We start from the raw sequence: 27,978 nt of genomic DNA, 5'->3' as shown, positions 1-27,978 counted from the left end.
TGACCCCCCTTTAAACATCCCATAGATTTTCGAACCTCTGATTATATATTCAGGTTCTCCAGAGAAACAGAAACAATAAGGGTGTGTGTGTGTGTGTGTGTGTGTGTGTGTGTGTGTAGATAGGGTCTCATTCTGTTGCCCAGGCCGGAGTACAGCACTGTGATATCATAACTCATTGCAGTCTCAGTCTCCTGGGCTTAAGCGATCCTCCCACCTCACCTCCTGAGTAGCTGGGACTACAGGCTCATGCCACCATGCCTAGCCAATGTTTTGGACTTTTAATAGAGATGGGATCTCACAATGTTGTTCCAGCTCATCTTGAATTTCTGAGCTCAAGCAATCTCCCCACCTTCTCCTCCCCAAAGTGCTGGGATTACAGGCATGAGCCATAGTGCCCAGCCTAGGAAGATGATTTATTTATTAATTTTTTTTGAGATGGAGTCTTGCTCTGTCGCCCAGGCTGGAGTGCAGTGGCGCGATTTCAGCACACTGCAAGGTCCGCCTCCCGGGTTCACGCCATTCTGCTGCCTCAGCCTCCCAAGTAGCTGGGACTACAGGCGCCTGCCACCACGCCTGTCTAATTTTTTTTTTTTTTTCTGTATTTTTAGTAGAGACGGGGTTTCACCATGTTAGGCAGCATAGTCTCGATCTCCTGACCTTGTGATCCGCCCACCTTGGCCTCCCAAAGTGCCGGGATTACAGGTGTGAGCCACCGCGCCTGGCCGGAAGATTTATTATAAGGACTCTACTCACACAGTTATGGAGGCTGGCAAGTCCAGAATCTGCTGTGTGGTTTGGCAGACTGGAGACCTAGGAGAGCCAATATTGCAGTTGCAGTCCACTGGCCAGCAACCTGGAAACCCAGGAGAGTGGATGGTGCAGTTTCAGTCTGGAGGCAGTCTGCTAGAGAATTGCCTCTTGCTTTTTGTTGTTTTTGAGCCCTCAACTGATTGAAGGAAGCCCACCCATGTTATAGGGCAGTGTTTTTTGTTTTTTTTGTTTTTTTTTTTTTGAGACAGGGTCTTGCTCTGTCACCCAGGCTGGAGTGCATTGGTGCAATCTCAGCTCACTGCAACCTTCATCCACCAGGCTCAAGCCATCCTCCCACCTCAGCCTCCTGAGTAGCTAGGACTGCAGGCATGCACCACCACACCCAGCTAATTTTTGTATTTTTTTTTCTGTAGAGACAGGGTTTCGCTATATTACCCAGGCTGGTCTCAAACTCCTGGGCTCAAGCAATCCACCTGCCTTTGCCTCCCAAAGTGCTGGGATTACAGGAGTGAGCCACCATGCCTGGCCACTAGTTCACCAATTAAAATGTTACTCATCCAAAAACACAATCCAAGTTGACACATAAAATGAACCATCACAGGTAGTATCTACCTTATTCTTTGCCCAGACTGGAATGCAGTGGTGCGATCTCGGCTCACTGCAACCTCTGCCTCCTGGGTTCTAGCAATTCTCCTGCCTCAGTCTCTCGAGTAACTGGGACTGCAGGCGCGTGCCACCATGCCTGGCTAATATTTTGTATTTTTAGTAGAGACAGGGTTTCACCATATTAGCCGGGATGGTCTCGATCTCCTGACATCGTGATCTGCCTGCCTTGGGCTCCCAAAGTGCTGGGATTACAGGCTTAAGCCACTGCACCCGGCACAGTATCTGCCTTATTCTTTTTTTTTTTTTCCTTTTTTTTAATTAATTTTTTTTGCACACAAAACAATAAACATTTCTAAAAATACATACAAACAAAAAGATGCATATCAAACATATTAGGAAGGTTGCACATGGGAAGACGGGGAATAGAAATGGGGGGTGGGAATTAAAATAAATGAGAGAGGGACTTTGTATGGATCAATGATAATAACTCAATCCTCTATTTGACAAAGAAGAAGGAGCAGGAAGAGGAAGAAAAAGAAAGTGGGATAAAGGATCAGAAAGGGAGGAAAATAGAAAAAATTAGAGTATGACTCCAGGGTAGACCTGTTTTGTTGTCGCTGGGTTGGTTGGTTGGTTTGTCTGTTGTATTTTTCATATGTTTCGCCATGTTGACCAGGCTGGTCTCGAACTCCTAGCCTCAAGTGATCAACCCATCTCGGCCTCCCAGAGTGCTGGGACTACAGGCGTGAGCCACCACGTCCAGCCCCCACATTGCGTCTGGCCTCCGTGGTAGACCACCCAGACGGGGCGGCTGGGCAGAGGCGCTCCCCACATCCCAGACTGGGTGGCCAGGCAGAGGCGCTCCTCACTTCCCAGACGGGGCGGCCGGGCAGAGGCGCTCCTCACTTCCCAGACGGGGCGGCCGGGCAGAGGCGCTCCCCACATCCCAGACTGGGCGGCCGGGCAGAGGCGCTCCTCACTTCCCAGACGGGGCGGCCGGGCAGAGGCGCTCCTCACTTCCCAGATGGGTCGGCCGGGCAGAGGCGCTCCCCACATCCCAGACGGGGCGGCCGGGCTGAGGCGCTCCTCACTTCCCAGACGGGGCAGCCGGGCAGAGGCGCTCCTCACTTCCCAGACGGGGCGGCCGGGCAGAGGCGCTCCTCACTTCTTCCCAGATGGGCAGCCGGGCAGAGGTGCTCCTCACATCCCAGACAATGGGCGGCCGGGCAGAGGCGCTCCTCACTTCTTCCCAGACGGGGCGGCCGGGCAGAGGCGCTCCTCACTTCTTCCCAGACGGGGCGGCCGGGCAGAGGCGCTCCTCACTTCTTCCCAGACGGGGCGGCCGGGCAGAGGCGCTCCTCACTTCTTCCCAGACGGGGCGGCCGGGCAGAGGCGCTCCTCACATCCCAGACAATGGGCGGCCGGGCAGAGGCGCTCCTCACTTCTTCCCAGACGGGGCGGCCGGGCAGAGGCGCTCCTCACTTCTTCCCAGACGGGGTGGCCGGGCAGAGGCGCTCCTCACTTCTTCCCAGACGGGGCGGCCAGGCAGAGGCGCTCCTCACATCCCAGACAATGGGCGGCCGGGCAGAGGTGCTCCTCACTTCTTCCCAGACGGGGCGGCCGGGCAGAGGCGCTCCTCACTTCTTCCCAGACGGGGCTGCCGGGCAGAGGCGCTCCTCACTTCCCAGACGGGGTGGCCGGGCAGAGGCGCTCCTCACTTCTTCCCAGACGGGGCAGCTGGGCAGAGGCGCTCCTCACATCCCAGACGATGGGTGGCCGGGCAGAGGCGCTCCTCACTTCCCAGACGATGGGTGGCCGGGCGGAGGCGCTCCTCACTTCCCAGACGGGGCGGCCGGGCAGAGACACTCCTCACTTCTTCCCAGACGGGGTGGCCGGGCAGAGGTGCTCCTCACTTCCCAGACGGTGCCTTATTCTTTATGTTTGGGCTTATCATCCTTGCATTCCTTAGATGTGGGTATTCAGTAAATGTGCTTTAGAATTCTGGTCCCTCTGTTTTTGTTTTCTTTTTTTATTCCTCAGACTAACACCATCTTTCTTCTCTTAGTCTCAATACTGCATCACCAGGCCCAGCCTTTTTGAAGTGGTCAGTGAGTTTGGAGGACATGGGCTTTCCGCCTAGCCTAGCCTTTTCTCAAGCTACAAACCTGGAAGTGGTCATTTACATGTGGAGTAGTCTTTCCTGCTTATAACTTGAAAGAAGAAGAAGAAACATTATTCTTGAGGATCAACGGCACCAGCTTACTTAAGACCAAGTTTGATAACCCAGCTAGTTTAGGATTGAACTTGTGTGTGGACATGAGCGATCATCTTCTAGAATTCCTTCTTTCTGTTAGGATTATGAAACATGATGTTACTCAGTGATAGAGATAGGCAGCCAGCCACAGGTGCTAGAAAGTAGTTTAGCAGATCATGCGGCCAGGTGTTTGCTTCTACCCATGCTAGAATCCTCTTCATTATTCCTTTCTTCGTATCTCTAGACCAGTAGCCTTCAAACTATTTTGAAATACATCTTACGCCGTAACTTACTACACCCAAGTGATAACATATAAAATATATTCACATATATGCAGGGAAAACTAAAGTGTCAGGTTCCTGCTTTTGTCATACTGATAAGTATCTGCCATTTCAATAACTAAAGAGCACGTGTTCTCCTAGAATAGAATATGTTTATACTGAAATGTAATGCTGCTTCAATGTAAAATTGTAACGTAAAATGTAAAATTTCAATGTAAAAACTTACTGGATTTTTTTATGGGATGTACTTTTTAACCTTAATGCATGATTCTTATAAACTATTTTAAATTAACAGTAGAAAAGGTTAATTTGTTGTATATCAATCTATATTTCAAATGTAGAACTGCCCATTAACTTATGGGTGCCTTTTTCATTTGTGTGGGAGGAGTCCTTATGACAAGATCCACAAAAACGTTATCAGTTGACAGCAACCAGCAGTCTGTGGAGGAAACCTGGAACCTCTAGTTAGAGTTCACATGAGGCAGCTCATACTACAGGCTCCATGTCCAGGTTGTCATGCTGGATTGTGGTTTCTTTATGTCTTCACTTTAGTTTGGTAGAGCTAAGGAACAGATGGTCTTTGTAACAACATTAATCATGGGGTGGAACACTTGAGGTCAGGAGTTCAAGACCAGCCTGGCCAATATGGTGAAACCCCGTCTCTACTAAAAATACGAAAATCAGCCTGGTGTGGTGGCAGGTGCCTGTAATCCCAGCTGCTCGGGAGGCTGAGGCAGGAGAATCTCTTAAACCCAGGAGGTGGAGGTTGCAGTGAGCTGAGATCATACCATTGCACTCCAGCCTGGGTGTCACAGCGAGATTCCATCTCAAAAAAAAAAAAAAATTACATGGGAATTGTATGTTTCCTCTTTTTTTTAATATCACATTTCTGTGGGTTAGAAGCAGCAAGGCTAACCTTATAACATATGTCTAGACAGATTGCTTTGAAACAGTGTTGTCCTTTCTATGTCATAGGTCCTTATTAATAAAAAGGAATTCCAGGACAAAAAAGTAGCCAATATTTTGTGCGTTAATATAGGATATTTAGTTTATGTTAATAGTTTAGTACTTAAGAGAGCTCTGGAGACAGACCTTATGTTTGGCAATGGTTTCTTAGCTATAATACGAAAAGCACAAGCAACAAAATAAACTAAAGATAAATTGGACTTCATTAAAATTTTAAATTTTTGTGCATCAAAGGGATACCTGAGAGTGAAAAGGATGAAAGTATTCTAATGGATACTAGGTATTTTGGATACTAGACCCTCATCGTATCTGATGAGGTGTTTCTTTTTAGTTAAGGAACTCCTGCAACTCAGTAACAAAAAAGACTACCCAAATAAAAAATAGGCAGAGGGCCCAGGCTCTGTGGCTCATGCCTGTCATCCCAGCACTTTGGGAGGCTGAGGCAGGCAGAACGCTTGAGCACAGGAGTTCAAGACTAGCCTGGACAACATGATGAAACTCTGTCTCTACAAAAAATACAAACATTAGCTGGGTGTGGTGGCATGCACCTGTAGTCTTAGCTACTCGGGAGGCTGAGAGGTGGGAGGATTGCTTGAGCCTGTGAGGTCGAGGCTGCAGTGAACCATGATGGTGCCACAGCACTCCAGTCTGGGTGACAGAGTGAGACGCTGTCTCCAAATATATACATATATGTATTTGTGTGTTTGTGTGTGCGTGCGTGCGTGTGTGTGTATGCATGCGCAAAGGACTTGAATAGACTTTCATCCAAAGCAGATATACAGATGGCCAAGAAGCACATGGAAAGATGCTCAACATCCTTTGACACTAGGGAAATGCAAATTAAAACCGTGAGATACTCAGTTCACAACCACTAAGATGGTTGTAGTAAAAATGGAAAATAACAAATTAGCCAGGCACGGTGGTACACACCTGTAATCCCAGCTATTTGGGAGGCTGAGGCAGGAGAATCACTTGAACCCGGGAGGCAAAGGTTGCAGGGAGCCAAGATTGCGCCATTGCACTCCAGCCTGGGCGACAAGAGAAAAACTCCATCTCAAAACAAAAATGGGAAGTAACAAATGTTGGTGAGGGTATAGAGAAATTGGAACCCTGCTACATTGCTAGTGGGAATGTAAAATGGTACAGCTGCTATGAAAAAATAGTTTAGTGGTGTCTCAGTAACTTTTTTTTTTTTTTGGAGACAGAGTTTCACTCCTGTTGCCCAGGGTGGAGTGCAGTGGCGCAATCTCGGCTCACCGCAACCTCTACCTCCTGGGTTCAAGGGGTTCTCCTGCGTCAGCCTCCCGAGTAGCTGGGATTACAGGCATGCGCCACCACGCCCAGCTAATTTTGTATTTTTACTAGAGACTAGGCTTCTCCATGTTGGTCAGGCTGGTCTCGAATTCCCAACCTCAGGTGATCTGCCTGCCTCGGCCTCCCAAAGTGCTGGGATTATAGGCATGAGCGACTGAGCCTGGCTGTGTCTCAGTAATTTAAACATAGAATTACCATATGACCCTGAAGTTCCCTGCCAAAAGAATAAAAAACAGGTGTTCAAACAAAAACTTTTAGATGAATATTCATAGCAACATTATTCACAATTCACAGCCAAAAGGTGAGGCAACCCAAATGTCCATTAACTGATGACTGGTTAAACAAAATATGGTATATTTATGTGATAAAATATTAGATTCAGCCATAAAAAGGAATGAAGTACAAGCTACATATGTGATACATGTTACAATGTGGATGAATTGTGAAAACATTATACCAAGTGAAAGAAGCTGGACAAAAAGATGTACATTGTATGATTCCATTATACAAAATATCTCAAATAGGCAGATTCATAGAAAGAGAAAGTACATGGTGGTTGCCAGGGGCCAGAGAGAGGAAAATGGGGGATGACTGCTTAATGGATATAGGATTTCCTTTTGGGGTAATGAAAATGTTCTAAGATTAGATAGTGGTGATGGTTGTTGTACAACATTGTGGATGTACTAAATACCGTGGAATTGTACATTTTAAAATGGTTAGAATGGTGAATTTTATGTTAAGGGAATTTTGTCACATAGAGGAAAAAAAAAATACCTGCCACCAGGTATTTGCAGATGGCCTGAAGTATAGAGGCAGAGCTAGATACACACATACACACCCTAAACTTGAAGAGGCTTCCATTGACCCAAGATAGGAAAATTTGAGCAAAAAGACAGTAATTGCAAATGGTTGAAATCCATCAAAAGTGTTTAAATCTATGAATTTAAAAGTTCTGTTCTTATGAGTTACAGCTGCATAACAGGCCACCTTGAGCTTGGGGTAAAATAACAGTATTTATTGCCCTACTCAGTTCTGGAAAATTTTTGCTCAGAGACCCTCGTGAAGTTGCAGTCAGATAGTTACTAGGTCTACAGTCATCCCCAAGTCTTCTTTACTCTCATGTGTGGCGGTAAATACTGGCTGCAGCTGACACCTCAGCAGGGACTGTTGGCTGGATCACCCATCTGTGGCATCTTTAACTGTCTGGACTTCCATACACTTTGGTGGCTGGGTTCCAAGGGCAAGTGTGACAAGAGGCAGAGCCAGGTGGAAGCTGTATCCTTTTTATGTCTTAGTCTCAGGAGTTACAGAGCATCACTTTCACTGCCTTCTATTAGTGAATTAGTAACAAAGGCCTGCCCTTGTTTAAGGGAAATGTACATAAAACTTGTTATTGTTGGGAGAGGGGCACGTTTCTGGAACAGCATGTGGTATAGGAAGTATTGCAGTCAGTTTTGGATATTATCCTCAGCCTTCTGGACACAACTGACATCCCTCCCACATGCAAATACACTCACAACCTTCTCCAAGACCCTCCAGAGTCTAATGCCATCAAAGCATCAGCATTAGGAACAAGATCTTGTCATCTAAATCAGATCCTACTATGGATAAGACATCTTGAATGTGGTCCCTACGGTATAGCTTCCTAAACACTTTTCTTGGTGATCTAAAGCCCTGTAAACTAAAGAGACAAATTATCTGCTCCCCATACATTCAGCATATGGTGGTATGACAGGCACAGAATAATCACTCTAGACACTCCTGTTCAAAAAGGCAGAAACTAAGAGGCACACAGCAGTCACCATTCCATAACAAGTGTAAAATTCAGCTGGCCCTATGTTTCTAATTCCGTAATGAGAGCTTAGTCCTACTGCTTGGGAATGATTCTCCTCAGCTCTTGGTTCTACCCTTTGGGCTCCTGGTTTTACACTTGAATTATTCTTCCGTTTCCAGAATATGTTGCCTGTTGCAGCTAAATTGTTTCACAGCCTACTTCCTGTCTGTAGAAGTTTAAGAGTCCAGAAGCTTCTTTTCATTTTGTCCTCTTTTTCACTTTAAGCCAGCATGTTTTTTATTGACAATTCTCAACAAGTTTGTGGGTTTCCTGTGAATCTTAATGGGATTTTCTTCATTAGATGCATGATACTCACACATCTTATCAAGATAAGCCCTTCTCCATTTTGGGCTTCCTGTGAGGCTGCTGTAGGTAACACCTTTAACGTTCTGAGTAACCTTATTGTTTTAATAGAATTTGGGAAACACATCCTTATGATTCTTAGAGGGCCTTTTCCTCAAGGTAAAAAAAAGACTCTCTGAGGGGCACCTCCTTAGATCTTTTTGAGATCTCAAAGTATCTTTTGGTCACATACTAGATTTGATCTTCGGCTTGAAGCCCTTCTCTATTTGAGAATCTATTTGAAAACAATAAGCAGTTTTATTTTTGAACCTACCAAATCCTGACTCTTTTATATTTCCTTTAAATTTTGCTTGAAAGCAAAACAGGTTTTTGTTTTGTTTTTTAATGCTCATTTCTGTCATTATACTCAACTAAAAGAAACCAGTTAGCACTTGTGATGAACACTATACTTGGAACTCTTTTTTTTTTTTTTTTTTTAAAGACAGAATCTGGCTCTGTCACCCAGGCTGGTGCGATCTCGGCTCACTGCAAGCTCTGCCTCCCGGGTTCATGCCATCCTCCTGCCTCAGCCTCCCAAGTAGCTGGGACTACAAGCGCACACTGCCACGCCTGGCTAATTTTCTGTATTTTTAGTAGAGACGGGGTTTCACCATGTTCACCAGGATGGTCTCAATATCATGACCTTGTGATCCGCCCGCCTTGGCCTCCCAAAGTGCTGGGATTACAGGCGTAAGCCACTGCGCCTGGCCTACTTGGAACTCTTTAGCCAAGTACATCAGTTCATTACATGTAGCTATAGCTATGCTTAATTTTCTATTTTCCATGTCTGTCATTACAGATGACAGTTTTGATAAACTTCTGTCACTACGTAACAAGAATATCTTTTCCTCCAGGTTCCAAAAACTTTTTTTTTCTCGCTTTTCTTTAAGCCCTCACCAACAGGCTCTGTGAAGGCCATTAGGCTTCTGCTAACAGTCTCTTCAAGGTTCTTCCAGCTTCTGCCGCCCCCAACACCAGTCCCAAAGTCATGACCTCATGTTTGTTTTGTTGCAGTAGCACCCCTCTTCGAGGTATATGTTTGGTTATCTGTAGCTGTGTAACAGACCACCCTAAACTTAGTGGTATTAAATAGCAGTGTAATTATAATTATTATATTAACAATAATAAACGTGTTAATATATAAATTATGTAAATAAAAATTACTCAGTGTTTTGAGAGGCCAAGGTAGGAGGATTGCTTGAGGCCAGGAGTTCAAAACCAGCTTGGGTAACATAGCAGACCTGGCTCTATAAAAAACAAGAACAAAAATATTAGCTGGGTATGGTGGGCATGTGCCTGTAGTCCCAGCTACTCAGGGGCCTGAGGCTGGAGGATCACTTGAGCCCAGGAGTTAGAGGTTACAGTGAGCTATGATCATACCACTGCATTCCACAACCTTGGCAACAGAGCGAGACTCAGTCTCTTAAAAAAAATTATTTATATGCTTGAAACACTCTATTTCTGTATTTTCACCCCTCAGATTGTCAATGATTAAAAAAAAGATACAATACAGTGTGTTGGAGAAAATGTGGGAAAACATACTTTCATATTACTAGAGGGCAGTTTGGCTAATTTGGCAGTATTAATCAACATGGCAAATTTTACTTTTAAGAATAAACCCAAAATTGTGTATACAATGTTACTCAGGTAGCATTATTTATTTTAACAAAAATTTAGAAAAAACCTCAGTGTCCCTCAATAGGGGCTGGTTAACAATTAAATATTAAGTAACAATGGAATACCAAATCATGAAATCCCTTGGGAAGCTTTTCACGTACTGATATACAGTGATTTAAAATATATATCCTTGAACTTTAATAGAGAACTGCATGTATATTATGGTATCATTTGTGTAAAGGTGGGGAAAGTCAGGAAAATATGCACATTTGAATAAATATACATAAAATGTCTCTGGATAAATAAGAAACTGACAGTGTCAGTTGCCTATGGCAAGCATGGAGTGGCTGGGGAAAGAAGTATGAGGGAGATTTTACTCTATGCATATTTAAACTTTTAAAATTATTATTTAAAACCTCAGATTTTAAATTTATTTAGTATTAGGAAGTTTTAACTTATAGTCAAAATACATTCTGTCAAAGGGAGGATGGAGAATCAAGATAAAAGAAAATAGAAGGTAGATAAAGAAACATTTAAAAATACTGATGCTGGGCGTGGTTGTTGATGCCTGTAATTCCAACACTTTGGGAGGCCGTGGCAGGAGAATAGGTTGAGACCAGGAGTTCGAGACCAGCCTGGTCAACATAGCAAGACCCGGTCCACCTCCCAGGCTCAAGTGATTCTCATGCCTCAGCCTCCCAAGTAGCTGGGACTATAGGTGCATGCCACCAAACCCGGCTAATTTTTGTATTTGTAGTAGAGATGGAGTTTTGCCATGTTGCCAAGGCTGGTTTTGACGTCCTGGGTTCAAGCAATCCCCCCCGCACCGCCCACCCTCGCCAGCCTCCCAAAATGCTGGGATTACAGGCATGAGCCACCATGTCAGTAATTGAAATACTTTTTAATACCAGTTGTATCTGCTTTACATATTTTAAAACATTTGATTTTTTTTTTTTTTTTTTTTTCAAAATGTATTACTGCATTAGTTAGCTGTTTACCTCTAGGCTTTGGCCAGTAGAGTGTAAATTATAACTCTAATTTCATGTGTCCTATGATCATGTGATATATTTTCCTAAAACTATAGAAACTTTTAAAAGGAAGTTTGTGTTATTCTGATATTCGTTAAATACAATTTCATTAAAGAACCTAGAAAAAGCATTTTTCCTCTTGCAGTTTGATTTTTCCTAGTATTTTTTAAAAAGATACTTTTATGGATTTGATAAGTGTAAATTTTCAAATTGATAGGTATGAATGGTTTAGAGTTTATGAAAACCTTCCCCAGTAGTATTTAGATGCTTGTTCATTTGCTTAATTTAGGGGATCCACATATTATTAAGAAATATTTAGGTGTATTTTACTCTTACTAAAACCAATCATAAACCATATAGCCCTGATCATTTGTTTTTATGTAAGGATAGATTAGTTATATGGGGACAGGTGTACTTGAGCATTTACAACATTAATTAAAATGTTTTTCTTAAAATGGTTGGCTTTTAGACTAACAACATGCTAAGATAAACCAAAAATCAGCTTTTAAATGAATGCCTCTAGGAGTTGACCAGCTGCATAGTTAGCTTAGAGATGAGAAACCTGGTTTTCTGGATCAGTTAGCTGAGGTTAGATCTGTCCCTTGAGCGTGTATCGTTTAACGCCATGTTTTTAGCTAGACTTTGTGGGTGATTTTTCAGATGTCTAAACTAAGCTTATAAAGTAAAAATAGATTTTTTTTTGCCAATTAAGAAAACATATAGCAAATACCAATTGTATTCAAGAAATAATTAGCATACTTAAGACTTATTTAAAGGTGCTAATTGATCATAGTCTGATAATTTTTTTAAATATTATAAGTAATTTTATGTGAGCCTTGGGGTGTAAGAAGCATCACTGCTTTTAGGAATCTATAAATATGGTTCATGATAAATTGACTTCTAAAAAAAGTAATTTTTTGTTTAATGAAGACATTTTTAATAAAAGTGTTATTTCTGTATTACCAACCCTAAAAGCTTACCAGTTTCCTTTAACTGTATTGGTTGTGATCTGTTTTCCTTCTTTAGAGTTGCCTCTGTGGGAAGTTTGTCCTCCGTCCATTGCGACCATGCCGCAGATACTCTACTTCAGGCAGCTCTGGGTAGGTAGTATGTCTCACTATAACCAGGCTTGTCACCGTGTGCTGCTAAAGGAGTGTGTGTTTTCCTTGAATATGGGAATAGCTGTCTAAACCTTTTTTTTTTAAGGGGTACATACACCGAAGCTTTGCTGTAACATTGTTGGGGTACCTTCTGGAGCATTGTTTGTAGGTAAAAATTTGTTAATAATGTACCTTTTGGCTCTTTGGTAATTGGATGGCATCCGAGGCAGAGCCCTCATGTGCAATCTACCATTCTACGGCAAATAGATTTATATCCAGAACTCAGCATGTTGTAACTTAAATAAGCGTTAAATTTATTTGGCATTTTATTAGCTTTTCATGTTGTGACTTAAGCTAGTGTTAAATTTTTTTGGCATTTTATTATCTATTTTTTTTTTCTTTTTTTTAAAGACAGAGTCTTGCTCTGTTGCCTAGGCTGGAGTGCAGTGGCTCGATCTTGGCTCACTGCAACCTCCACCTCCCAGGTTCAAGCGATTTTTCTGCCTCAGCCTCCCCTGTAGCTGGGACTACAGGTGCATGTCACCATGCCCAACTAATTTTTGTATTTTTAGTAGAGATGGGGTTTCACCATGTTGTCCAGGCTGGTCTCGAACTCCTGACCTCAGGTGATCCGTCCGCCTCGGCCTCTCAAAGTGCTGGCATTACAGGTGTGAGCCACCATGCCTGGCTGGTATTTTATTATCTTTTGTAAAGAGTTTATTGTGTTTAGGCCGGGCGTGGTGGCTCACGCTTGTAATCCCAGCACTTTGGGAGGCCGAGGAGGGCGGATCACCTGAGGTCAGGAGTTTGAGACTAGCCTGGCCAACATGGCGAAACCCCGTCTCCACTAAAAATAAAAACATTAGCCAGGCGTAGTGGCGCATGCCTGTAATCCCAGCTACTTGGGAGGCTGAGGCAGGAGAATCACTTGAACCCGGGAGGTGGAGGTTGCAGTGAGCCAAGATCATGCCATCGCACTCCAGCCTGAGGGACAAGAGCAAGACTTTGTCTCAAGAAAAAATAAAAAAAAAAAAAGAGTTTATTGTGTTTATAGAAATGTTTGATTGAGGAAGAGGAGCCTTGAAAGTTAGTGATAGTTCTTGTTTGGGTTCAGAGAGAATCTCATGATTGTGAACATGTTGAATTAAAGGGTGGATTCCTAGATATTGTATTTAAAAAAAATTTTTAGTTATTCATACTTTTTTTTATTTCTTTTTTTTTTTTTTTTTGAGACAAGGTCTTGTTCTGTTGCTCCAGGCTGGAGTGCAGTGGCATGATCACGGCTCACTGCAGCCTTGATCTCCCAGTCTTTTTTTTTTTTTTTTTTTTTTTTGAGACGGAGTCTCACTCTGTCGCCCAGGCTGGAGTGCAGTGGCGCAGTCTCGGCTCACTGCAAGCTCCGCCTCCCGGGTTCATGCCATTCTCCTGCCTCAGCCTCTCCGAATAGCTGGGACTACAGGCGCCCGCCACCACGCCCGGCTAATTTTTTGTATTTTTAGTAGAGACGGGGTTTCACCGCAGTCTCGATCTCCTGACCTCATGATCCGCCCGCCTCGGCCTCCCAAAGTGCTGGGATTACAAGCGTGAGCCACCGCGCCCGGCGATCTCCCAGTCTTAAGCATTCCTCCTACCTCGGCCTCCTGAGTAGCTGGGGCACGTGCTACTACACCTGGCTAATTTTTTTTGGCAGGAGGTGGTGGGTAGAGATGGGGCCTTACTATGGTGCCTGGGGTGGTTTTGAACTCCTGGGCTCAAGCAACCCTTCCACCGAGGCCTCCTAAAATGAATAAATACAATTTTTGGTGGCAACATGTTATAAACAATCAGGAAAAGGTGATGTGCAGATATGGTGGTAAACTTGGCTGCTATGATCTGAATTAGTGGTAGATAAGTAGGGGCTAGAGGTCTTTGAGATGGTTACCTTGGTATAGGAAAATAGGTGTAGGAGAAACAAGAAATATAAATGTATTTCCTGTTTCTTTCACTTAGGTTGACTACTGGCAAAATTGCTGGAGCTGGCCTTTTGTTTGTTGGTGGAGGTATTGGTGGCACTATCCTATATGCCAAATGGGATTCCCATTTCCGGGAAAGTGTAGAGAAAACCATACCTTACTCAGACAAACTCTTCGAGATGGTTCTTGGTCCTGCAGCTTATGTTCCATTGCCAAAGAAATCGGTAAGAGTTTTAAACAATATTTCAATTTATCCAATGAAATACTTTAAAAGCAAGTTGTTTTCATGTTGAAAATACAGTTGTCTTTTGGTATTCTTGAAGGAGAGGTTCAGGACCTCCCGTGGATACAAAAATCCCATGGATGCTCAAGTCTCAGATATAAAATGTTACAGTGTTTGCATATAACCTATGTATACCCTCCCATATACTTTAAATCATCTCTAGATTAGATGTAATATCTAATACAATGTAAATGCTGTCTAAATTTTTGTTATACCGTGTTATTTTTTTTTTTTTTTTTTTTTGAGACGGAGTCTCGCTCTGTTGCCCAGGCTGGAGTGCAGTGGCACAATCTCGGCTCACTGCAAGCTCTGCCTCCTGGGTTCACGCCATTCTCCTGCCTCAGCCTCTCCGAGTAGCTGGGACTACAGGCGCCCGCCACCACGCCCGGCTAATTTTTTTTTTTTTGTATTTTTAGTAGAGACGGGGTTTCACCGTGGTCTCGATCTCCTGACCTCGTGATCCGCCCGCCTCGGCCTCCCAAAGTGCTGGGATTACAAGCGTGAGCCACCGCGCCCGGCCTATACCGTGTTATTTAGGGAATGATGGCAAGAAAAAAAAGTCTGTCCATGTTCAGTACAGGTGCAGTTTTTTTGTTTTTTTTTTGAGACGGAGTTTCACTCTTGTTAACCAGGCTGGAGTGTAATGGTATGATCTCGGCTCACTGTAACCTCTGCCTCCTGGGTTCAAGCAATTCTCCTGCCTCAGCCTCCCGAGTAGCTGGGATTACAGGCAACTGCCACCATGCCTGGCTAATTGTTTGTATTTTTAGTAGAGATGGGGTTCACCATGTTGGCCAGACTGGTCTCGAACTCCTGACCTCAGGTGATCTGCCCGCCTCAGCCTCCCAAAGTGCTGGGATTACAGGCATAAGCCACCATGCCTGGCCTCAGGTACAATTTTTAAAAAAATATACTTTTTCAATCTGTGGTTGGTTGAATCTATGGATGTAGAACCTACAGATATGGAGAGCCAGTTGTGTTTTGTATGTATGCAGTGCAACTTGCCAGATGTATGTATGTTTTCTTTTTTTTTTCAAGACGGAGTCTTGCTCTGTCGCCCAGGCTGGAGTACAGTGGTGTGATCTCGGCTCACTGCAACTTCCGCCTCCTGGGTTCAAGTGATTCTCCTGCCTCAGCCTTCGAAGTAGCTGGGATTATAGGTGTGTGCCAACACACCCGGCTAATTTTTTGTATTTTTAGTAGAGACAGGGTTTTACCATGTTGGCCAGGCTGGTCTTGAACTCCTGACCTGTGATCCGCCTGCCTTGGCCTCCCAAAGTGCTGGGATTACAGGTGTGAGCCACCGTGCCTGGCCAGTTTTTTTTTTTTTTTTGAGACGGAGTCTTGCTCTGTCACGCAGGCTGGAGTGCAGTGGCCCTCCTGGGTTCACGCCATTCTCCTGCCTCAGCCTCCCGAGTAGCTGGGCTTACAGGCGCTCGCCACCACGCCCGGCTAATTTTTTGTGTTTTTTTTAGTAGAGACGGGGTTTCACTGTGTTAGCCAGGATGATCTTGATATCCTGACCTCATGATCCGCCCGCCTCTGCCTCCCAAAGTGCTGGGATTACAGGCATGAGCCACCGTGCCTGGCCGCCAGTTTTCTTTAAATTGAACTAATAGTAGCTGGTACAGATGGATAATTATTCTTTTGGAGTCCCATAAGTGCTCTTAGTACATATCACATAGAAAATAACTGCTGCACACAAGGGTAAATGGAGGAGATACTTGGGCAGAGGTAACCATGGTTTCCCTATGGACTGAGGGGGACATCTATATATTATCCCATACTGTTGCAGCTATCAAGCTCTTACTTAGAACACTATAAAAACAAGTGCAGAATGGTCATGACATAAAACCACATATTATGGTTAGTAATGGTTCCTTTTAGACCATAACACAAAGTCACAGAATTTTCATCTAGATGCTGATTAGTTGACAGGATATCTTGTACTGTTCCTGTAACTTTGTGTGTATTCTTTTTTTTCTCACCAGCCTTAAAATTTTTTTCTTTTCTTTTTCTTTTGAGACAGAGTCTCGCTCTGTCGCCCAGGCTGGAGTGCAGTGGCGCAATCTCGGATCACTGCAACTTCTGCCTCCTGGGTTCTGGCAGTTCTCCTGCTTCAGCCTCCCAAGTAGCTGGGACTACAGGCGTGCGCCACCATGCTAGCTAATTTTTGCATTTTTTAGTAGAGATAGAGTTTCACCATGCTGGCCAGGCTGGTCTTAAACTCCTGACCTCAGGTGATCCGCCCACCTCAGCCTCCCAAAGTGCTGGGATTACAGGCATGAGCCACCGTGCCCAGCCTAAAAAAATATTTAAACTCTAATCTTAAATGTTTCTTCATTCACACACAGCTTCTCGTAAAAAAAAAAATTCTGTAAAAGAGCATGGATTTTTGGCTCTTTGGTATTGGGCATTTCTTTACGCTAGGAGGCTGGACATGGCTGATCAGTTTATTCTTAGAAACTGGGTGGACTTACTATCCAGTATCTAACATGATCTAGAGACCCATCCTATAGCAAAGTTAATGTTTGGAAAAATAAATGTCATCTAATTTCCTCCCTGTAACCCACCCCAACCATACTTTTTCACAATGTTTTTGACTAGTCTTCTACATCATTTGTTCTTCCCTATGGACTTTAAAATGTCCATACTGGCTGAGGGAGATAATGTTGTAGCTTCATAAGTCAAGGAGCAGAACCCCGTGGATTTATTCTAAAATCTTGAATCTATTTTAAGCTGCATGACCCAGGAGAAATAGCTGGAAGCTATTCTAGGAGCATGGAGTAAGGTTGAAAAATTCAGAGCAGTGTTCTTTTCTCAGTTGATGTGACTTCAGATGTCATTCTTTGTAGATGAAACCTTTATCTCTCCAAATAGCCTTGGCCTCTCCTCACTCCACTTTAGCTACCTTGGAGAACATTTCTACTTAATAACTCAGCATGTTTGTACTACACCACCTCCACACTTACACTACTCCTTATTTGCTTTTTTGTATTAAAGATAGTACCAAGTTGTCAGGTGTAGCTAGGCCAGAATTCGTAGATTCTTCACAGGTTGCCCATATTTTGTTAGCTATCCTATCTTGTTTAATCTTCTTCTTGCATTACCACTATCTGTACCCCTATTCTGACCTTTATCACTTCATATGCAGATTGTCTTCTGAACTAGGCCTGTTGCTCTCCATGCACACAGTCTTTCCCATCTTCCTCCCAGTCTCTACCCACCTAGATCTCTCCTCCTAACAGAATCTGGGTCATCCTTATATTAATACCAGAGAATCTTCTAAAAGAAGTGCTATGATATTTTCATGATAACACCTATTAATGTACTTCCAGATATTTCATATTGTTTAAAAGACGGAAGACCACAGGATGTAAAAACTAGAGAAATCTTTCTTACCTTCTGAATAAGTATGAAGCCAGGAGTGCTTAAATGTCAGCCTAGGAACTGGCCATTGGGCTCCTTTATTTCTGTAGTTTGTGGTCTTTGCTAGCTTTTAAGTTGACATTCAATACCCTTGGCAATCTGGCACTTGTTTACCTTTGCAGCCTTATCTCTGGGTCCTGCACATAAGCCCTTAGCTGTACACCAGTTGCCCTTCATTACAAATATGTCTTTGCTTTCCATTTATTCATTTATTCAACCAATGTTAATCAAGTGATTATTGTGTTGCAGGCACTGTTCCAAGGGCCATGCTTAAAAAGAGAACTCATCTAAGATCCCTTCCATTTGTACAACTTTTTTCAGGATGGTCTCCTACCCAGAATGACTTCCTTTCCTTTGCTCATTAATGTTCTCTTCAAGGGCTGCATCCTTCACTGTATAGATCTAAGTTAATTTTCTCACCTCTGAATTACAATAGCAGTTAGTATTTCTTTTTTTTTTTTTTTTTTTTACCATTTATTCAAGCACTCTCTACTGTTAAACATCGTGTCGGCTTGTTGCTGTGCATTTTATTTCATAGTAACCTTTTTAGTGGCAACATGATTTGTTATAACATTGTCTCTATATTTACTGTCCATGCATAAAATCTTTTTGATGGACATGGAATAACACCTGCCTAAATGGTTACAACTGTTACATTCCTGGATAGAACTTCCTATCATAAAAATGTCATTTCTCTCAAATATATATGTATGTCATTAAAGATAGTACCAAGATAGTACCAAATTACATTAAGATAGTACTAAATTACATTAAGATAGTACCAAATATATATGACATACATATATATATATTTGAGAGAAATGTATATGTATATATTAAAGAGAAATGATGTTTTTATGGTGTGTCTATGCACACAAATCTAGTAAGAATTTGAATGAATTTTTCTAGATGGTGAGGAACCAGATAATACAGTTTTAACATTTATATGGAGGAATTAATGATGTACAAGACTACTCAAGAGCATTTTGAAAAAGGGATGAGGAGGGGTGCTTTTCTAGATAGACTTTTTTATACTGCTACTTTAATAAAATAAGGTTGTGACACAGGAAAAGAAATTAGAGGAATAGAACAACTGAATTTGGAAATAGATCACACACACACTTTAATTGTGGGAATGTGAATCACTAGAACCTTAAGTGAAAGTGATCTGTTAACATCTGTTAAAAATATACAACCCCTTTGACCCAGCAATTCCTCTTCTGAAAACTATCCCATAGATGTCACACTACGGTGCTTTTCATTTAAATGGACAGGGATGGATGTTCGTTGCTTTGTTTGTAGCAGCAAAACAAAACAAAACAAAACAGGAAACAATTTGAATGACTGTAGAGGAGAAGTTGACCAAATTATGGGAAATTGTTATATGAGGATATTATGCAACTAAAAAGAATTTCTTGACCTGAAAGAGAATGTCCATGATATAGTGTTAAATGAAAAAAAGAGCAAGTTACAAGGTAATTTGTATAATATAACCCTATTTTGGTTTGTTGAAGGAAGTGAAACATTGTTTATGTGTATATACTTGAGCTTTTGCTCAGGAGTGGAAGGATAGATTCCAGGCTATTAGCAGTGGCTACCTAAGAGAGTGGAAAGGGAAAGGAGCAGTGAAGAGGCAAGTTAAAGCCACTGATATATCTTGGTATTATTTTGCTTGTTACAGTAAACAGTCTTCATCATTCAAAAATAATATTTTAATGAAAATGGAAATAATTCTGGTTTCTGGTAGTGACTAAGTTCAGAACCATCTCTGTTGTGTTTAAGTAGTCATGTTAGGGATATCTGAGTCCTACTGCCAAGTTAGGGCAAAAAGTGGAATAATATAAGTGGAAATAAAAATAAAAGTAATTTTCTCTGTCACTTATCTGGCAGCCCTCTTAAATGAACAGTGTCTTAAACTTAGAGCAGGCAATAGGAAAGAGGAAGGCAAGCCTTGCTTACAAATTGATCATATATCTTATTGTGCAATTGTATGAATCCTGGAGATCAAAGAAACAAAATTCATTTGTATTTTTACTCAGAGCCTTTAATAATCATTTGCTTCTAACTGAATTTATACAGAAGACATCATAATTTGATTTAGAAAGGAAATGATAATAGTCTTCTTAATACTGTATAAGTACAAGGAATGGTGTTTAATGAGAAGATCATATGTCATGGACTTTATTGGTCACCCTAATAGAAACCTTTGTTACTATTAAAATATGGGCTGGTCATTTGGAATGAAATTTTTGAACTGCACTTTTCTAGTAATGGTGGTTTCTCTCAACTATGTTTAATAAAATATATATGTTACAAAGCGTTGATAACTTTATGTTAAAAGCCTGAAAGACTTGGCATTTGAAATACTGTAAATTACTGTACCCTTTTAAAAAACAGTAGTGTATCTGAAATGTTAAATGTTTTTTATTTCCAAGATTCAGTCGGGTCCACTAAAAATCTCTAGTGTATCTGAAGTAATGAAAGAATCTAAACAGCCTGCCTCACAGCTCCAAAAACAAAAGGGAGATACTCCAGCTTCAGCAACAGGTACTTACATTTTGAACCATCTTTTTAAAATTATAGGTAAATCTCTTCACCAATTCTTTTTTTTTTTTTTTTTTTTGAGATGGAGTTTTGCTCTTGTTGCCCAGGCTGGAGTGCAATGGCACAATCTCGGCTTACTGCAGCCTCCACCTCCCAGGTTCAAGCGATTCTCCTGCCTCAGACTCAAGTAGCTGGGATTACAGGCATGTGCCAGCACGCCTGGCTAATTTTCTATTTTTAGTAGAGGCGGAGTTTCTCCATGTCGGTCAGGCTGGTCTCAAACTCCCGCTCTCAGGTGATCTGCCCGCCTCGGCCTCCCAAAGTGCTGGGATTACAAGCGTGAGCCACCATGCCCGGCCTCTTCACCAATTCTTTATCCTCTCTTCTTTCTTAGTGATGAAAGTGTCTTGCTCTAGTCCCTGCAGATATTTTTTGACTTCAGAAACTACCAGTCACCCCACCCTAATTTACAGCACTTGCCTGTTGAACTCTAACCTGTTCAGTATACATTTGAACTTCTTATGTTTCTCCTTTGTTGCGTCTGTCCTTGATTAAATCACCTGACTTTCTTTAATTCAGCAGATATTTACTGTCTTTTCTGTGCTAGACATTCTTGTAAGCGCTGGGGAAATAGCCATGAACAAAACAGTTAGAAAAATTTTTCAGCTAATATTTCTTGATTGGGTGAGGAGAGGGAATAAACAAGTAAAACGTATAGGATGTCAGACATTGTGGGAGGGAATACTGCAGTTTTAAATGGAATGTGTAAGGAATACCTTATGTGGAAGGGGTTATCTGAGCAAAGATTAGAAAGAGATAAAGGGGGTAAGTCATGTAAAAGAGTGGTGGGGAAAAGCATCCCAGGCATCAGGATTAGCTGGTGTAGAGGCTTGACATAGTCAAGCAAAGGGCAGATGAGGCTAGAGTGAATTGAGTAAGGGGAGAACAGGAGCAAATGAGGTCAGAGAGGGAGGAAAAAGTTTATTGTGGCAGTCCTTGGAAGCCATTGTAAGAATTTTATTTTAGGCCAGGTACATGGGCTCATGCCTGTAATCCCGCACTTTGGGAAGCCAAGGCAGGAGGATCACCTAAGCCCAGGAGTTTGAAAGTAGCCTGGGAAACTTAGCAAGATCCTGTTTCTATAAAAAATTAAAAATTAGCTGGGGATGATGGTGCATGCCTGTAGTCCCAGCACTCGGGAGGGAGGACCACTTGAGCCCAGGAGGTTGAGGCTGCAGTGAGCTGTGATTGCACCCCTACACTCCAGCCTGGGTGACAGGGCAAGACTCTGTCTCAAACAAAAATAAATTGTTTCATATTCTGGGTGGGATGGGAAGAGAATGCTGAGCCAGGGGATTGATAATTGACTGTTACTTTAAAACCAAGGCCGGGCACAGTGGCTCACACCTGTAATCCCAGCACTTTGGGAGGCCGAGGAGGGAGGATCACTTGAGCCTAGGAGTTTGAGACCAGCCTGGGCAAGAGAGGGGAGACCCTGTCTCTACAAAAAAATTTAAAAATTAGCCAGGTATGATGGTACACACGTATAGTCCCAGCTATGTGCCAGAGGCTGAGGTGGGAGTATTGCTTGTTCCTGGGAGGTCGAGGTTGCAGTGAGCCATGATAGTGCCACTATACTCCAGCCTGGGCAACAGAGTGAGACCTTGTCTCAAAAAAAAAAAAAAATACTACACACACAAAAGATTGATTGAGTGATTGATAGAGATGGGGTCTTGCTGTGTTGGCCAGGTTGGTCTTGACCTCCCAAAGTGTGCAAAAAAAAAAAAAAAATATATATATATATATATATGTATTTTAACTCAGTTCTGTTCTTGATCACTGTGACCTTTCATCTTTTTGTTTAAAACTGTAATCTTTTTCCTGCTCACATGTCTTCCACTCTTCAAAGCAAAATATTCTTTGTTTAGTTGCTTTCCTTTGTCTTCATCATTAACAGGCTTTTTCCTTTGTTACACTTTTTCCGTGTTGTGTAAATGTCCCCTTCTTGTGTGTTAATATTATTATTAGAAACCTTGCCTGGAATAATGATGGTTAAAATGCAGGTGGATGGAGACAAGACTTCTTTCTTTTGTTCTTTCCCAACCATTGTCCATTTTGTGTGAGTTTATATATGCAGTGGACAGTGCCCCTGTTTGTGTGTTATTCAACCATGTGGCAGTACAAATATTGTGTCTTAAAGACACAGTGGGTGCTGGTGGTAGTAAATTTCTGTGTGTTTCTCTGTTAACCCAGGAAAGTATAAATACCATGAGTAACATACATTTATAGCACCTACAGAAGCGGCTCAAATTATTTCTGCAGCAGGTGATACCCTGTCGGTCCCAGCCCCTGCGGTTCAGCCTGAGGAATCTTTAAAAACTGATCACCCTGAAATTGGTGAAGGAAAACCCACACCTGCGCTTTCAGGTAATTTATTTGTTCTTTTATACATGATATGCTCATCAGAACTATTTAATGCCTAGGCAACACGTAGACACTATGTATATATACATTTACACTAGGTTCAGGTCTTCAGAGTTTCTTAGGAAATTTTTAAAATTTAAATGTCCGAATGCATCTTTTTAAACAATAAGATTAAAGGCTGACTCCTATTTCTTCATTTTGGAATCGTTAAGAGTAATGATATGGTTTTAGAATTCTTACCACAAAAATGCCCTGCATTGATATAACTGGCCAGTACAAACGATGCTTTTTTTATATCCCTGTTAGCTATTAAAATTCTATGCTGAAATTTGATTTCCTCTTATTTACTTTTGCTGCAAGAAGAAGCATCCTCATCTTCTATAAGGGAGCGACCACCTGAAGAAGTTGCAGCTCGCCTTGCACAACAGGAAAAACAAGAACAAGTTAAAATTGAGTGTATGTAAACCAGACAGCTTCTTAAGGATTTTGGGTCATCTCCCAGTTGCTCTCTTCTTAAACTATCAGCACAAGTTTGTCATCTATCAGCTAGTTGTGGTTTCTTTTGTTGCTGTTGTTGTTTTTTAGTGGCATTGCTTTATTCATTACCTTCATTTCATCTAAACTTCTTTTACCTAAGTGACAAAGGCTATTCTTAGTGTACACTTGGTGAAAACTCCAAATAATACTAAAGATTATGTTAGCGCTAAAGATTCTTTATACTCTGGGAAACAGAAATTGATTATTTATGTTTTAGCAGCTTGCCTAAAAGTCCTTTATTTTTTGAGACAGGCTCTTTTCTGTCACCCAGACTGGAGTGCGGTGGCACTGTCCACTGCAGCCTCAACCTCCCAGGCCAAAGCCATCCTCCCACCTCAGCCTCCTCTGTAGCTGGGACTACAGGCGTGTACCACCATACCCAGCTAATTTTTAAAAATTTTTTTATAGACACAGGCATCTCACTATGTTGCCTAGACTGGTTTCCTACTCCTGGGCTCAAGTGATCCTCCCACCTTGGACTCCCAAAGTGCTGGGATTACAGGCCTGAGCCCTTGTACCCAGCCCTAAGAGTCTTTTATTAATAATTGTTAATTTATGCTTGTAAATAATTGTTTATTAATAATTGTAAATTTATTTGTTGGAGTCAGAATGGCTTACACTGCCTTATCATCTAGCCTCTGGACTCTAGTAGTGCTTTTATCTGACACTGGTGGGGCATGGAATGTTCTACACATCGCTGGTTTCCAGCTAACAAGCATATTCCTTTTTAAGTTTCAGTTTTCTGGTTTTTTTGTTTGTTTGTTTTTAAGAGATGGGCTCTTACTGTGTGGTCAGGGTAGTGTTGGACTCTCAAGGAATCCTCCCACCTTGGCCTCCCAAAGTGCTGGGATTACAGGCATGAGCTACCACACCTGGCCAAGTTTTTTTTATCATTATTACTATTTTTGCTGTCCTCGGTAGGTCAGGATTCTTAAATTTTTCGATGGTTTAAAAAAGATAATAGATACTTATCAATTTATTTTTCTGTCTTAAAGCACATGTAACATAATTTTTTGTACTGTGCTATAATATGTTGATGTCTCTGGAGGTCGTGGGATGTAGCTTTTTGCTGGACAGAGAGTTAAGTACTCATGGCAGCTGTTTATAGTTTTTTGATCTCCTCGTCATTTGTTTTGTTCCTGTTTCCCTTGTAATGTGCTTGTTCTGCCCTACCCTGAGGAACTAAGTTTCTTAGAATAGCATAGGTGTCATTCTGTGCATATGGCATTAGTTTTGCTACTTGGATTTGGATTTTTGTTTTGATTTTTTGTATTCTTCTGATTGTGTTACAAATATTTGAGAATATTTAATAAATGACTTCTAACTAAGTGAAATATTTCTTTTTTGCTACCTCTTTTTTCTTTTAGTCCTATTTTTTCTTCACTTTTCACTTTTCTCTCTTTATCACTTGGGCACCTTGAAATTAAGTTATACATGTAAGATGGAGATGTCTGCTGTTCCAGCTGTTCTTTTCCTTGCCTGGTTCCTCTCATCTTTCATTTTGGGCAAAGTGAAAACTTTCAGAATTTTATCTGTCACCTCTTAATTCCTCCTCAAACTTGACTTTAAAAATTACACACATGCGTTTGCATGTGAAATATTTATCAAGGATCAAAGGATAGTAACTAGACCTCTGAAGAGGGCTGGAAGCAACAGATGCCTCCCAGCAGCCCACTTTCTGTGGCCTCCATAAAGTGGTTCACAACTACCTGTACTTGATGTCCACTGTTCACTCACTCATGTCATGGGATCCAAATACCACGGTTTCTCTCCCTTGCCCCTTTCTCTCTTTGTATCCCCTGCTCTCGTTTCACTTCTATCACTTCTGTCAATTTCTTTTTATTTTCTCCTTATTAGTTTTCTTCTTTTATCTTTCTTGCAGAGGTACCATTTGTAGTCCATCAGGTTCCATTTGTTCATTGCTAGTTTATGCTTCTTTTGCTCAAAATCATCTTTTTTTCTCTTGTCAAATACATTTTTAATTTTTTGTCATGTGGTATCATTTATTTAATTAATTTATTTGTTTTGAGACAGTCTCACTCTGTCACCCAGGCTGGAGTGCAGTGGTGCAATATCGGCTCACTACAATCTCCGACTCCCAGGTTCAAGCGATTTTCCTGCCTCAGCCTCCTGAGTAGCTGGGACTATAGGCACCCGCCACCAGGCCTGGATAATTTTTGTATTTTTAGTAGAGACGGGGTTTCACAATGTTGGCCAGCCTGGTCTCGAACTCCTGACCTCAGGTGATAGGCCTGCCTCGGCCTCCCAAAGTGCTGGGATTACAGGCATGAGCCACTGTGCCGGCCCATTTATTATTAAATTAGTATTCTTACTAGCCTTCTTTCTTCAGATGACCATTTATTTTTGCATTTTAGTGAATTATCTAAAATTGTTGTTTGCTTTACTTTTTGGTATTCCCGAAACAGCATATAGAAATGTGATCTTAATAGGTGGAAGCCTCTTGAACATTGGTGTCTGCTATTTCTTGAGTCTTTTTGTGGAAGAACACTGTCCATTTCAAGTTGCCTTTGGGTTTTGTTTTGTATTTTTTGACTTGTTTTCTTATTTGTCTTTTTCTTTCTCTTGTCTGTTTTCTTGTATCTTGTCAATATAAGTGTTTTGCTAGGAGTATTCCTTCTTGCTAAGGGGATGAAATGGGCACCTCTTTTTCCCTGTTATGATTGTTGTTTAAAATGAAGAAAGCTGATGGATTTGTTGAGTTTATAGCCACAATATGTAAAAGGGGCTATAGTGTCCTAAACCTTGTTTCTCCCATTTGAAATACATTACCCTTCTTTAAATAATTTTGAAAAAAAAAAACAAAAAACACTTTTTATTTTGAAAAAGTTTAGATAATACAGAAAAGAAAAAGTAGGCTGGGCACAGTGGCTCATGCCTGTAATCCCAGCACTTTGAGAGGCTGAGGTGGGCGGATCACGAGGTCAGGAGATAGAGACCATCCTGGCTAACACGGTGAAACCCCGTCTGTACTAAAAATACAAAAAAATTAGCCGAGCGTGGTGGCAGGCACCTGTAGTCCCAGCTACTCAGGAGACTGAGGCAGGAGAATCGCCTGAACCCGGGAGGTGGAGGTTGCAGTGAACTGAGATGGTGCTACTGCACTCCAGCCTGGGCGATAGAGTGGGACTCCCTCTCCAAAAAAAAAAAAAAAAAAAAAAACCGGGCACGGTGGCTCACGCCTGTAATCCCAGCACTTTGGGAGGCCAAGGAGGGCAGATCACGAGGTCAGTAGATCGAGACTATCCTGGCTAACATGGTGAAACCCTGTCTCTACTAAAAAATACAAAAAAATTAGCTGGGTGTGGTGGTAGGTGCCTGTAGTCCCATCTACTCGGAAGGCCTCGAGGCAGGAGAATGGCGTGAACCCTGAAGGCGGAGCTGGCAGTGAGCCGAGATCGCGCCACTGCACTCCAGCCTGGGCGACAGAGCGAGACTCTGTCTCAAAAAAAAAAAAAAGAAGTGTAATAAAGCTTCATAGATTTATCATCCAGACTAAATTATCAGTATTTTACCATACTTTTTTTTTTTTTTTTTTTTGAGAGACTCTCGCTCTGTCGCCCGGGCTAGAGTGCAGTGGCGTGATCTCGGCTCACTGCAAGCTCCGCCTCCCTGGTTCAAGCGATTCTCCTGCCTCAGCCTCCCGAGTAGCTGGAACTACAGGCACCCGCCACTATGCCCGGCTAATTTTTGTATTTTTAGTAGAGACGGGGTTTCACCACATTGGTCAGGTTGGTCTCAAACTCCTGACCTTGTGATCCGCCCGCCTCGGCCTGCCAAAGTGCTGGGATTACAGGCGTGAGCCACCGCGCCCGGCCTTTACCATACTTTTAAGTAAAACTTTGATTCCCTAAATTTGAGTCTCATGTATTTTGTTCCTTTTTAAATTTTTTGGGAAATGCAATGGAAGACTAAATAGGAGAACAGCAAAAGTTTAAAGTCATTTATGGGGGTAGGGATTTGTTTTTTAACTGTTCATTTTTTTTTTTTTTTTTTTTTTTTTTAAGCTCTAGCCAAGAGCTTAGAAGATGCTCTGAGGCAAACTGCAAGTGTCACTCTGCAGACTATTGCAGCTCAGAATGCTGCGGTCCAGGCTGTCAATGCACACTCCAACATATTGAAAGCCGCCATGGACAATTCTGAGGTGAGCCCAATGAATGATTAGAAGTGTTTTGGCTGTCATGACTTGGAGGACAAAAAGAAAAATCGAGGGTGGAGAGAAGTGTAATATTTAACAGACTGCCTTCTTTCATATGATATAGGCTTTCTCTCACTGGCGAAGATAGTCTGGAATAATTAATCTTTTTTTGTTATTGTTTTGAGATGGAGTCTTGCCCTGTCACCCGGGCTGGAGTCCAGTGTTGCGATCTCGGCTCATTGCAACCTCCACCTCCCAGGTTCAAGCGATTCTCCTGGCTTAGCCTCCCAAGTAGCTGGGATTACAGGCTCCTGCCACCATGCCCGGCTAATTTTTGTACTTTTAGTAAAGACAGGGTTTGCCATTTTGGCCAGGCAGGACTGGAACTCTTGACCTCAAGTGATCCGCCTGCTTCGGCCTCCCAAAATGTTGGGATTACAGGCGTGAGCCACTGTGCTTGGCCTTAGAGTAATTATCTTTAAAAAACGAACTGAAAAAAGCCTTTAAATTTTTTAGAATGAATTTTATACATTGTACTTT

General features: G+C 42.1%; 1 protein-coding gene across 32 annotated transcripts in view; it reads left to right on the top strand.

The window, feature by feature from the left end:
• The window catches only part of IMMT (inner membrane mitochondrial protein), a 53,804-nt gene that overhangs the window by 3,257 nt on the left and 22,569 nt on the right, over positions 1 to 27,978 (top strand). For 4 of the 32 annotated variants that reach the window (XM_055243956.2, XM_055243951.2, XM_055243941.2 and 1 more), the window contains exons 2-7: positions 12,040 to 12,113; positions 14,103 to 14,289; positions 20,213 to 20,324; positions 22,644 to 22,748; positions 23,106 to 23,201; positions 27,308 to 27,444. In XM_055243956.2, the coding sequence (XP_055099931.1) occupies positions 12,040 to 12,113; positions 14,103 to 14,289; positions 20,213 to 20,324; positions 22,644 to 22,748; positions 23,106 to 23,201; positions 27,308 to 27,444 (711 nt within the window). Of the gene's footprint in view, positions 1 to 12,039; positions 12,114 to 14,102; positions 14,290 to 20,212; positions 20,325 to 22,610; positions 22,749 to 23,105; positions 23,210 to 27,307; positions 27,445 to 27,978 lie in introns of those variants that run through there. The other 28 variants (XM_055243952.2, XM_055243942.2, XM_063617561.1 and 25 more) reach the window with 20 other exon arrangements.

The sequence above is a fragment of the Symphalangus syndactylus genome, chromosome 14, assembly GCF_028878055.3.
Source record: "Symphalangus syndactylus isolate Jambi chromosome 14, NHGRI_mSymSyn1-v2.1_pri, whole genome shotgun sequence".
Taxonomy (NCBI): Eukaryota; Metazoa; Chordata; class Mammalia; order Primates; family Hylobatidae; genus Symphalangus; species Symphalangus syndactylus.
This window is presented reverse-complemented; position numbering and strand designations above follow the sequence as displayed.